Raw genomic sequence first — 13,451 nt, forward strand, 5'->3', positions numbered from 1 at the left:
GGCATTTGGGTCTTCTAACTAAAATAGGAAAATAGGAACATAAATAGTGCCATCATTGCCAGACCTGGCCCACATGTGGTTGACATACACCCTGCCATGACACCAGTCAGTCGGAAGTGCCAGCTTGATGCCAGATCGGGGCCAGACCTGTTTTCTATGACCCTGGGCCACATAAACCAAACCACAATCTTGCCAGATGTGGCATGCCATCACATAAACACTGCCATCTTTGCCAGGTCTGGCCCATATCTAGATGACATACCACTTAACATGCCAGAAGTCAGCCAGTGGTGCCGTCTTTACACTAGATCCGGGCCAGACCTTTCTGCTACGTGGGATATAGGATTAAATAAACTATTTCACAAAATAGTATATCATCCCAAATGATATACAAAAAACTTAGTAACTGTCAAGTGTTACGAAATCAGTTTTACCCCGGTTCTTTTTATTCCTCGAGCATCCAGAGACGGCACCGGACTCAGTAGTCATTTTCACAAAACTTTATTCATCTTTATTGTGTGGACACTATTGAGTTCCTTCTTGGTGTTTCCGTACACTTTTCGCCGTGGATCTACTTCCACAATTTTCAGCCGATTTTCACCGTTCAAATTTTAAACTATTCTGCTATTTCTGCTAATGACAGCTATGTCTTTTGGTATTTTTCACTATTATACTTTTTAAAATATTAAGCTTTTTTCCTTTAATTTGAAATGAATGGGAAACTTCTGCAATTCTGCTAAAATTTGCTTGTTTTTGAAACTTAACTACTTCCTCATATTTTCATGTAGAACAACCATTCAAACTTTAAAATGTTCTCAAATTATTGGGCTATTCAGGTATAAATCAGCTTTTTCAAATCTTTTACCGTTTTACTTTTATGCCTCTTAAAGTTTTGAGTTGCAAAATTGTGATTTTTCACAAAATACATGCGTTGTTATGGTTGCTATGCACTTGGCTTCCAGTGTGCCACTGAAGGTTTCTCTTCATGTCCGAACAACTTCTTGCTACTTGCTCAAATTTCACTCAACTTCCACAAATTATACATCAAAACGTAGGTATTTTTATTGGCTTTCAGGAAATGTCACAATCATTGTTGTGGAATTTATAGAATTTTGGCAAATCTCCTCAGACCAACAGAAAGTCCGAAAACTCTCCATAGAAAGTCAATGGAGAGTTTGTTCAAAATCACCGCTTGATTTCTGTAATGAGAGGCATTTTCGAATTGTCATATCTCCTTAACGAAGCAAAGTTAAGACATGAGGCTTGTCCCAGTATATCTTCAGACACTCCTGACGCTCACAATTCAAGAATTTCTTTCTCACCTATTACCGTTCTGAAATGAGTTAGACTTGTTTGAGGGTAAGAAATTCGTCCTTCGCTCAGATTTCTTCAGATTTCAAACTCTGGAAATGAACCACTTTTTTTCTCTCGTCATATCTTTTTAATGGATTTCCACAGAGACCTGAAAATTTCCATGATTGTTCACCAAAGCCTGCTGTCTCTTATGGTGAAAGAATGATATTGATACTCCAAATAGATTAAGAGTTAGAAAGCGTTGTTTGAGGGGAAGTCAAGGCAGTTTTTGCTTTGCACTACTCAGTTATGGTGCATTAGAAGTCAAATATCTTTAATAATTCATATTTTAATGATAAATTGTCAACACTGGAAGATTCCCCCATCTCTTCTGAACAAAACAGTGTAAGAATGACCGCTCTAGCCCCTACGGTTAGGAAATTATGGTCATTTGTTTGAGGGGAGTCATCATTATGAGAAATAGACTGCAAAAATCCTGTGTCTCTCCATGCTGCGTTTACCTGTTTTGGCGGGAAAAAGTGCACAGGCTCTCTGATTGGTGGATTCAAATTCAGCAGCTCACAGGCTGCTTGACTGAAAACTTGCTTCTCTCTCCCTGTGTGTGTGTGTGTGTGTGACAGAGAGAGAAAGAGAGAGAGAGAAAGCCTTTTTATGGGATGATCTCATTGTACGATTCAAATTCAATATATTTAGACTGGTTGACTGAATTGGATCTTGTGTGTCTCTCTCTGTGCATGTGTGTTTCCATATGTGTCCATATTTGTGATTGTGTGGCTGTTATATTTTTTTTTTGCTGATTTTTTTCATTTAACAAGTATATTTGAGGGACATGTTCAGCATGTTCAGCATTTTTTCAGCTGTCCATTTTGCTTTTCCAATTTTTCTGTTCAAGTTATTACTATTGTGCTAAATCATAGCATTTCTGCTGTTTTATAAGATTTGTGCTAAATATAGTATTTCTGATGAATTATAGTTTTTCTACCAAATCATAGTACAGTATTTTTGCTTTTTATAGGATTTTTATAGGATATTTATATTGCTTAATATAGTATTTCTGCTTTTTATAGGATTTGTGCTTAACCCTTTAAGACCTACCATAGAACCAAGTCCGCCAGAGCTTATATTATATTTTTACCTGCTGTGGTGCCATTTTTGGGAGAATTTCAAGTTGCTATACATCAATACAACCATTATAGTCCAGATTTTAATAATATGTATTCATTAAGTGCATAGTAATTACATAAATTGCAAAAAAGTGCAATAAACTACAAAAAAATTGAAAATCGTTTTAGCTTTTTTAACATATATTTCTAGTTAGAGAAACTTAAGAGGCTTATCCCTCAAAACTGTAAATACAAAAAAGTTGCACAAAATAGTTTCCCACCACAGGAAATTTATTTTGAGTGTCTTTATAGTTTTATTTTTGAAATACACCAATTTTTATACACTGCAGGAAAAACAAAAATAAATATTATAGTGCAAATTTGCAAAAAAGCAGCATATGCATCAAAATAAACTATTTCCAGCAGTGCAATATGATTCCTGAGCATCCCAGAAACGACACAGAAAGTCATAAAGTCAAACATAACTTTTAAAAAGACGAGTATAGGCCCTGAGGCCCTGATAGTAAAAAAGACTACATTTCCGCGAAAATGACGTCACTTCCGGTTTCGGGCAGGTAATGGCGGAAATGCAAGAGTTCGCGCTGACGTCTATTCCAACGTAGGAAGTGTTACAAACAGCTGATCGGATCGGTAAAGCGTGTTTCTGGAATATTATGTTTTTGTTCCTGCAAGCGCTTTTTATGCAGTTTTTGCAAAGCTATATGTGGAAGGAAACTGTGACCTAGGACAAGCTGATGGCATCAGATGTAAGTACAACTCCTCCGGTTTCATATACAAAAAAATTTTTTGCGCTAGCTTACGTGGTTGCAGTGCTACTGGGATTTAAAAATAGTTACGCAAAACAGAGCGTGCCCGCTCCGACCGGCTGTAAAGGGTTAATATAGTATTTCTGCTAAATGTAGTATTTATGCTTAATCATAGTATTTCTATATATTTCTGCCAGGTCCCCAGGCAGCTAATCCTCTGTGAGGACTGAGGCATTCAAATTACATATCAGGGCCTGCACAGCTTCCCAGCCAGCCAATCATATCTGAGGGATGAGACATTCAAATTTGCAAATCAGGGCCTGCACGGCTTCCCAGCCAGCCAATCATATATGTGGTGCTGAGGCATTCAAATTCGCATATAATGGGGCCTTCGTGGCTTCTAAGCCAACAAGTCATCGATGTCATATATCTCTAAAAATTCATATTTTAATGATAAATTGTCAACACTTGACGATTCCCCCATCTCTTCTGAACAAAACGGTGTAAGAATGACCGTTCTTGCCAATACAGTTAGGAAATTATGGTCATTTGTTTGAGGGGAATCCTCACTATGAGAAATAGACTACAAAATCCTGTTTCTCTGTGCTGCGTGTGTGCACCTGTTTTGGCGGGAAAAAGTACAAAGCCTCTGTGGATTCAAATTTAGCAGCTCCCAGGCTGCTTGACTGAAAACATGCTTCTCTCTCCCTTTGTGTGTGTGTGTGTGTGTGTGTGTGTGTGTGTGTGTGTGTGTGTGTGTGTGTGTGTGTGTGTGTGTGTGCATGAGAGAGAGAAAGAGACCCTCTTTAGGGCAGCATCTCATTGTTGGAAAAAAATATAATATATTCAGACTGGTTGACTGGCATAGACCCTCCGTGTGTGTGTCTCTCTCTCTCTCTGTGCATTTGTGTATACATATTTGATTTTGTGTGTATCTGTTGGCTATTCCTTCTTGTTTTTTAAATTTATTTATATTTCTTTATTTTTTTTTCACAGGTGAACAACAATTAGTTTTGACGGAACTTAACCATGTTCCGTTTTTTTTTCAGCTTGTCATCTTATTTTTCTAGTATTTTCACTTAAGTTATTACTATTCTGCTCAATCATAGTATTTGTTCTAAATCATTGTTATTATGCTATATTGTAGTATTTCTGCTAAATCATACTATTTCTACTATATTATATTTTTCTTTCTAAATATAGCATTTCTGCTATATAATTGTATTTCTGCTATGTTATAATATTTGTGCTAAACCAGAGTATTTGTGCTGAAACATAGTATTTCTGCCAAATGATAGTATTTGTGCTAAAACATGGTATTGATTTAAAATTACAATATTCATAGTTCATCACAGTGTCTCTGGTAAATCACAGTATTTCTGCTATGTTGTACTATTTTTCTAAATCATAGTGTTTCTGTAATGCTTAAGGATTTTTGGCTAAATATATTCTTTCTGTTATCTTATACTATTTTTCCTAAATTCTTGTATTTTTGAGAAGTTATCATGTTTCTGGTAAGTTACAATATTTCTGCTAAGTTCTGCTATGCTATTGTATTTCTGCCAAGTATTATGTTTCCTCTAAGATATTGCAGTTCTGCTTTTTTAGCAAAGTTCCTTCGCTTCTGCAAAGTTTTTACAATTTCTGCAACTTTTCAGCTTTTTCAGCTAGTTTTTGCAGACAGCTTCAGCTTTAAAGCATCCACACTGCATTTTCGCAGGAAATGCAAATTTTTCTAGTTCATCTTCATTTAAGCATGCACTTCTAGAAGGGAAGACGAGGCCGATGTCCCTCTGCAAAATCTTTACCCCTTTGTTAGTTATAGCCAGCTTTATAGAGGCGACCCCATCATAAAACCCACCCACGGTGTGCTGCAAACTCTGTGTCTGTGTCTATGTGCACAAGCACGTGAGGGCCTACATGTGTGCGTTCCCACGTGTCTACTGTATATGAGTACTCGTGAGTGACTGTGTACGCATACCTGTGTGTATGTGTGTGCACGTGAGTGAGTGAGACAGTTAACCCTTTAAGACCTACCATAGAACCAAGTCCGCCAGAGCTTATATTATATTTCTACATGCTGTGGAGCCATTTTTGGGAGCTTTTCAAGTTGCTATACATCAATACAACCATTACAGCCTAAATTTTAATAATATGTCTGCATTAAGTGCATAGTAATTACATAAATTGCAAAAAAGTGCAATAAACTACAAAAAAATTGAAAATCGTTTTTGTTTTTTAACATATTGTGGCATGCAGAGGAATCTTTACAAAGAAGCTCACAGAGAGAGATTGAGCTTGTTATTCAACCCCAAGCTGGTAGGAGGAGCTCTTTATTACAACACTTACTGATGCTACACTGTGCTTCGAGGGTCATTAACAGCATAACAGAACTCACTTATCGTTGCATTCATTCTATAAAACAATAACTGTAAGTGACTTTGAACCGCAGTACAAACATAACATTCAAGATAACATTTAAAAGTAGTGTAACCATAAACAATAAAACAAGAACATCTAAATAGCAGCATATGTCCCAAGGCATGATGGGAGAGAACTAGCTGTTCCCCCAACACGCCACAATATATTTCGAGTTAGAGAAATTTAAGAGGCTTATCCCTCAAAACTGTAAATACAAAAAAGTTGCACAAAATAGTTTCCCACCACAGGAAATTTATTTTGAGTGTCTTCATAGTTTTATTTTTGAAATAATTTCTATACACTGCAGGAAAAAACGAAAATAAATATTATAGTGCAAATTTGCAAAAAAGCAGCATATGCATCAAAATAAACTATTTCCAGCAGTGCAATCTGAGTCCTGAGCATCCCAGAAACGACACAGAACGTCATAAAGTCAAAGATAACTTTTAAAAAGACCAGTATAGGCCCTCAGGCCCTGAGGGTAAAAAGAACTACATTTCCGCGAAAATGACGTCACTTCCGGTTTCGGGCAGGTAATGGCGGACATGCAAAAGTTCGCGCTGACGTCTATTCCAACGTAGGAAGTGTTATGAACAGCTCATCGGATCGGCAAAGCATGTTTCTGGAATATTATGTTTGTGTTGCTGCAAGTGCTTTTTATGCAGTTTTTGCAAAGCTATATGTGGAAGGAAACTATGACCTAGGACAAGCTGATGGCATCAGATGTAAGTACAACTCCTCCGGTTTCATATGCAAAAAAAAAATATTGCGCTAGCTTACGTGGTTGCAGAGCTACCGGGATTTAAAAATAGTTACGCAAAACAGAGCGTGCCCGCTCCGACCGGCTCTAAAGGGTTAAAACATTTGTAGAATATAAACAGAGCGCTCTGCTTCTCTTTACAGCTCCTCACTCCACCAGGGCTCTGTTTGGCACTTTCTGATTTCTGAGTGTGCAAATGTGGTGCACGTACTGCGGCAGTCATACAGACAACTAGATAGTCCAAAAGTTGGCCTACCTATTACTGGCTGAGGTTTTAGTAGAGTTGTGGCTGAACCACATAAAAATATATAATTAATTTTAATCTCCCCAATCAATGATAATGTTATGTTGGAATTAAAGAGGGTCAAAAAATGTTTCAACCGAGTTTGTTTTACAGATTCTGTATAGCAGCTTTAATATAGGGAGGACACAACTTCCAGATTGTATGAGTAAAGTTAGGTTTTTTCTTCTTCTTTGGAGCACAACTTTAACAGTTTCTGTTACATTTTCTAAATAGAGACATTGACTGAATTTCAAAATTCTCCCCTTTCTTAGAATTCATGAAGATCATATCTTTATAACTCTTTTTGAACTGCTTTATGTTTGGACATTGCTTCAACTGCATATTCAAATGCTCTACAGTTTCACTACACACACAGAAACACTTGCTTTGAACAGAATCTGTGCTCTTTGAATTTCCAGTAGACTTGCAAGTTTTAATGTTTCAGACTGCAAAGATAGTGTGTTTGTATGATCCCCATAACCTGCATTGTGGATAATTTGAACTGTTTTTTTAAGAGTAAAAAATGAATATAATGTACTTTTATAGTTATTTCCCCAGACCTCTATACAATAGCTTAAGTAAGGTGAAACCAGTGAACAGTAGAGAATATGAAGTGATGTCCAGTCTAATACCTCCTTTGCCTTGTTAAGGATTGCAATGGTTTGTGATACTTTGGAATGAATATATCTTATTTGTGCTCCCCAGTTAAGTTTTCATCTGTAACTACCCAACCATTTATTTCATTTTTTCCCCTAACAGAGGCTCTGCAGAGTTTAGACAAATCAGAGAAAATTACAATTCTGATCTGGTCTCTCATCAGAGGCAGCAGATAAACCAGTGCAAGTAGTGCAATACAAATATATTCTTTAAAAATCATACAATATGATTTCCTGAATTGTTTTAAATGGTGTCTCTCATAGTGGGAATGCACTTACAATGCAAATTTTACACCCCTCCATGATTTCTAAGTGGGGGGACTTGCAAAATTGCAGGGTGTTCAAATACTTATGCTCCTCACTGTATATCCCTTTACAAAAAAGATGTTCTTTTAAATATAAAGCAGCTCTCTCTCTCAGGAAGACAATACCCGCTAGTGAGTTATCTAGAAATGCAGGAAGTTCTCAAAAGCAACACATTCTCGTTTCAGTCTGATGCTCACACAGTCAGCAGCAAGCCAACATGCAGGTCAGAGTTTCCAGCATCAGACTCTGTGAGTACTGACATTATCTGTCAATAAAAAGATATTAAGTCAACTGTTGAGAAAATGTATGTATGAACTTAAAGGGAAATTATTATATCCAAAACACACCCATACATTTTCATGCATTCATTATGCAAATTTGTAACTTCTCAATGATAATCTCTTTGTCCATATTTCCAGTGGTGAACATGCTGTTTTTGTTTGTTCCAAAAGCTGGATTGAGTGTTTCTCAAAGACATAGTAAGTAGTTCAAATTCAGCTTGAGGCATTTGAGATACTGGGGTATAAAAATAAAGTTGATTTAATATATCACATACATCTCATAACAACTTGAATGTTTCTGTAACTGCTGCAGTTGCTGTTTTTAGATTCAAATCTGAAAGAGTACGACAAGGGTACTGCATTAACCTTTTAAAACACAAAAATAATTGTCTGAAGGAAGCATACAAAAGAAAGCATGGAAATGCATATTTACTTATTCGGTAGATATATATGTGTAAATAATTTTTTGTTATTTTGAAAATATTTCAGCAATATATCAGTGCTTAATTCTTTTCTGTTTGTATTTCTCTAAAAAAAAGAAAAAAAATACCTTTGATTTTCTGTCTCAGATTCAGCTTTTCCTCAAGTTGCTCCAAACAGACAGCAGTTCTTTGAATTAGAATCTATCACGATCAGCTGTGAAGGGCTAAATGGACTGAATGGATGGAGAGTGATGAAAAAGATAAATGGAGATGTTAGAACATGTGCTTCATCCTGGGAAACATCTACTGGGCCTTGCAATATTATTAATGCATATCCTTCAACTGACAGTGGAGAATACTGGTGTGAATATGGAGGAAAACAAAAAAGTAACACTGTCAACATCACTGTAGCTGGTATGTACATGGAAAGAAATATCAACTATGCATTGACATATTTAGGTAATTTACTTTTTAGATCAGTTGTTTTGGTATACCATAAATGGCACAATATTTTTGAGAATTAAGTATTACCAGTAAAAGAGAGTTTTTCAGATAACAGAAGCATCATGATCACAATAAGGTCTGTTATAAGTGTGAAATAATGTTTTATGTCTTAAAAATGATATACGACCTATTGTCTGTGGTAGTTGAAAGATTTGTTTGTATGAATAATTTCAACATAAATTCCACATAAACATAAATCTTTTTCTCCAAGTCCACAAAGTTTTCAGATCATTTGTCATTCACATTTAGATGGTCCTGTGATTCTGGAGAGTCCTGTCTATCCTGTGATGGAGGGAGAAAATGTGAGCTTGTATTGTAGAAAAAAGCATGCAAACTGTAGCTTCACTGCAAAATTCTATAAAAATGGTGCCTCAATTAGGAGCAGCTCAACTGGAAACATTACAACTCCCACTGCATCCAAATCTGATGAAGGACTCTACAAATGTAGTATTGCTGATACTGGAGAATCACCAGAGAGCTGGCTTAACATAAAAGGTGAGCTATACCTGTGTGGGTTTTATTAATCACAGGTTATGCTTTTGTTGAATTTTGTTTTAGCCGAAACTAACTATCAGAGAACTGATAATACCTACAACTGTAGCATTTTGAGACTAAAGGCTTTCTAAAGTCAGATTTTGTAAAGGAAAACATAAATTTGTTTCATTATGAGATATTGACTGTTGTTTTTTCCTAGCTGCTTTTAATTGTTAATTTGGTTTATTTAAAATGTAAAATGTTGTAAATGAAATTATATTTCATATTTAACAATTTAAAAATTTCTTGAGATAATAATTATTCTGAATTGTGCGAGTATAATGAAATATAAAACTGGTGAATAAGAATCACTTTTCATTATTTTTATAGCAAATGATTTTCGTGCACACGGGCCTTCTCAACCCACTGGACTTATTGTGCTGCGCTCCATTGGTCTCATTTCTTTGTTGGTGACTTTTCTTCTCTTGGTGGGACTTCCACGATATTGGAAACATAAACTGTCATTATAGGTACTCGAAAAGAAAAATAAAGTTTTATAAATTTTACATTTACATTTTTACTGTTCAGTTATAACACATATCCATCTTTAATAACTATAACCAAGTGCTAGTACATCCAAAACTTTGTTGTCAAAATTCTTCTTTCACTGCTTATTAAGTTACTTTAGGGAAAACTTTATTGATATATATATATATATATATAATTTGCCAGTTGTCATAACAAACCAACAACCACGATTAACACTTTTTTTCATTGTCTCCACAGACAACATAAGGTAAGGTAATTTACCTGTTTTTAACAGACTAACAAGAATAATACAATAAAAATTATAAAATATATAGAACGAAACATTAAATCACAGGTAAAGTCTCTCAGGTAAAGTTTCCATTAATCCTGATGAATAGACAGCTCTAATGTCAAAACAAGAAAATGGGGAGTTTTATAGAACATGTTTTAATGTTCGTTCCTTTTATGACTGTCAGAGTTTGTCTTCTGAGAAAATGCAAGTGCTGGTAAGCATTTTAGAATCAGGAATAGAAACGCACAGATAAAAATAACAATATGAAACCCTCAACATATTGTACAGCAGCAGCTGTTGGTGTGATATATTTTACAGTCTGTGTTCTATTTAAGGAATCAGAATTATAATATGAAATACCAACATACAGATTCACAAGTATGATAATCGATGTTACATCATCTAAGCTAGCAAAGTCTTTACTAATTAGGTAAGATAGTAGTTTTATAAATAATGACATATATAAAATGGAAGACTGCATTTAAACCTTTGTTTTTTCACATTGCTTGGATGCTCTTTAGTGTGAGACAGGTTATCTATCTAAATTGTAGATGCAAACAGAAAATTGAATTATTTTTTCCATTTGTGTATGAATCAAACATATGAATGACAGATAAAACCAGTGCAATCTAAAATACTAGTTAATTATCAGCCCACAAAAAAAAAAAGAATAATTAAAAAACAAATTAATACATTATGACTGGACACAATGAAGTGTAATTTATAGAAAAATAAATTGGTAAATTACAAATGAAGGAAAAACTTTTAATTTGAGTGTAAAAGCTACAGGAAGTGCAGAATTATTAGGCAAGTTGTATTTTTGAGGAATAATTTTATTATTGAACAACAACCATGTTCTCAATGAACCCAAAAAACTCATTAATATCAAAGCTGAATGTTTTTGGAAGTAGTTTTTAGTTTGTTTTTAGTTTTAGCTATTTTAGGGGGATATCTGTGTGTGCAGGTGACTATTACTGTGCATAATTATTAGGTAACTTAACAAAAAACAAATATATACCCATTTCAATTATTAATTTTTACCAGTGAAACCAATATAACATCTCCACATTCACAAATATACATTTCTGACATTCAAAAACAAAACAAAAACAAATCAGCGACCAATATAGCCACCTTTCTTTGCAAGGACACTCAAAAGCCTGCCATCCATGGATTCTGTCAGTGTTTTGATCTGTTCACCATCAACATTGCGTGCAGCAGCAACCACAGCCTCCCAGACACTGTTCAGAGAGGTGTACTGTTTTCCCTCCTTGTAAATCTCACATTTGATGATGGACCACAGGTTCTCAATGGGGTTCAGATCAGGTGAACAAGGAGGCCATGTCATTAGTTTTTTTTCTTTTATACCCTTTCTTGCCAGCCACGCTGTGGAGTACTTGGACGCGTGTGATGGAGCATTGTCCTGCATGAAAATCATGTTTTTCTTGAAGGATGCAGACTTCTTCCTGTACCACTGCTTGAAGAAGGTGTCTTCCAGAAACTGGCAGTAGGACTGGGAGTTGAGCTTGACTCCATCCTCAACCCAAAAAGGCCCCACAAGCTCATCTTTGATGATACCAGCCCAAACCAGTACTCCACCTCCACCTTGCTGGCGTCTGAATCGGACTGGAGCTCTCTGCCCTTTACCAATCCAGCCACGGGCCCATCCATCTGGCCCATCAAGACTCACTCTCATTTCATCAGTCCATAAAACCTTAGAAAAACCAGTCTTGAGATATTTCTTGGCCCAGTCTTGACGTTTCAGCTTGTGTGTCTTGTTCAGTGGTGGTCGTCTTTCAGCCTTTCTTACCTTGGCCATGTCTCTGAGTATTGCACACCTTGTGCTTTTGGGCACTCCAGTGATGTTGCAGCTCTGAAATATGGCCAAACTGGTGGCAAGTGGCATCTTGGCAGCTGCACGCTTGACTTTTCTCAGTTCATGGGCAGTTATTTTGCGCCTTGGTTTTTCCACACGCTTCTTGTGACCCTGTTGACTATTTTGAATGAAACGCTTGATTGTTCGATGATTACGCTTCAGAAGCTTTGCAATTTTGAGACTGCTGCATCCCTCTGCAAGATATCTCACCATTTTTGACTTTTGTGAGCCTGTCAAGTCCTTCTTTTGACCCATTTTGCCAAAGGAAAGGACGTTGCCTAATAATTATGCACACCTGATATAGGGTGTTGATGTCATTAGACCACACCCCTTCTCATTACAGAGATGCACATCACCTAATATGCTTAATTGGTAGTAGGCTTTCGAGCCTATACAGCTTGGAGTAAGACAACATGCATGAAGAGGATGATGTGGACAAAATACTCATTTGCCTAATAATTCTGCACTCCCTGTATAATTACAAAAACAGTCATCAACTGATTGGGCAGTTCCCTAGTGGAGGTTTCCAGTATGTCATGGACTCATCTCTCAAACTTAATTAAGTTAAACACGAGAAACACTTTCCTTTTTACATTTTGAACCACCATGCAGACCTTAATTGTCTGGAAAACATTTTCCAACAAATGCAACTCAACAGTTATATAAACTAATATGAAGTTTTCCAGATGTCTGATTATTTTCTTTTGTTACACTATATTCAAACTGGGTGGTATTATTATACTTTTAGGAGAATTCCTTCTATAAATCAAAAAAAAAGAAAAAAAAAGAATGAGGGTAATACTTGTCTCCGGTAGCTTTGTGCTCTTTAAAATTAAATATCTTATTCCATCCATCCGTCCATCCATTTTCTCCTGCTTATCCTAGGTCAGGTTGCTGGAGCAACAGCCTAAGCAGAGAAGCCCAGACCTCCCTCTCCCTAGCCACCAACTCTAATCCATAGTCCATGGGAACACCAAGGTATTCTCACACCAGCCCAGAACTATGATCTCTCCTGGTTCTGCCCAAGGGCCTTCTCTGGGTGTGACATGCCTGGGACACCTCACCACGGAAGCATTCATGTCAGATGCCTCATCCACCTGAACTGGCTCCTTTCAATGTGAAAGAGTAGTGGCTCTACTCTGAGCCCCTCCTGGATGGTTTAACCCTTTAAGACCTACCATAGAACAAAGTCCGCCAGAGCTTATATTATATTTTTACATGCTGTGGTGCCATTTTTTGGAGCATTTCAAGTTGCTATACATCAATACAACCATTATAGCCCACATTTTAATAATATGCATGCATTAAGTGCATAGTAATTACATAAATTGCAAGAAAGTGCAATAAACTACAAAAAAATTGAAAATCGTTTTTGCTTTTTTAACATATATTTCTAGTTAGAGAAACTTAAGAGGCTTATCCCTCAAAACTGTAAATACAAAAAAGTTGCACAAAATAGTTTCC

At 36.2% G+C, this 13,451-nt stretch overlaps 1 protein-coding gene across 1 annotated transcript; it reads left to right on the plus strand.

The window, feature by feature from the left end:
- Nucleotides 1-7,758: 7,758 nt before the first annotated feature.
- Nucleotides 7,759-12,929, plus strand: LOC113019635 (high affinity immunoglobulin gamma Fc receptor I-like). The gene is made up of 7 exons (XM_026163401.1): nucleotides 7,759-7,858; nucleotides 8,030-8,089; nucleotides 8,461-8,727; nucleotides 9,067-9,312; nucleotides 9,682-9,821; nucleotides 10,078-10,087; nucleotides 12,873-12,929. The coding sequence occupies exons 1-5, from the start codon at nucleotides 7,828-7,830 to the stop codon at nucleotides 9,819-9,821; spliced, it is 744 nt and encodes a 247-aa protein (XP_026019186.1). The 5' UTR covers nucleotides 7,759-7,827; the 3' UTR covers nucleotides 10,078-10,087; nucleotides 12,873-12,929.
- Nucleotides 12,930-13,451: the final 522 nt, after the last annotated feature.

This window comes from Astatotilapia calliptera, chromosome 3, assembly GCF_900246225.1.
Source record: "Astatotilapia calliptera chromosome 3, fAstCal1.2, whole genome shotgun sequence".
In the NCBI taxonomy this organism is placed as follows: domain Eukaryota; kingdom Metazoa; phylum Chordata; class Actinopteri; order Cichliformes; family Cichlidae; genus Astatotilapia; species Astatotilapia calliptera.

Bases quoted from the DNA above. Each gene is read 5' to 3' on its own strand.
- LOC113019635 (XM_026163401.1), top strand. From the start codon at position 7,828: ATGCAGGTCAGAGTTTCCAGCATCAGACTCT. The intron at 7,859-8,029 runs GTGAGTACTGAC...CCATATTTCCAG, and splicing joins AGTTTCCAGCATCAGACTCT to TGGTGAACATGCTGTTTTTG. The intron at 9,313-9,681 runs GTGAGCTATACC...TTATTTTTATAG, and splicing joins GAGCTGGCTTAACATAAAAG to CAAATGATTTTCGTGCACAC.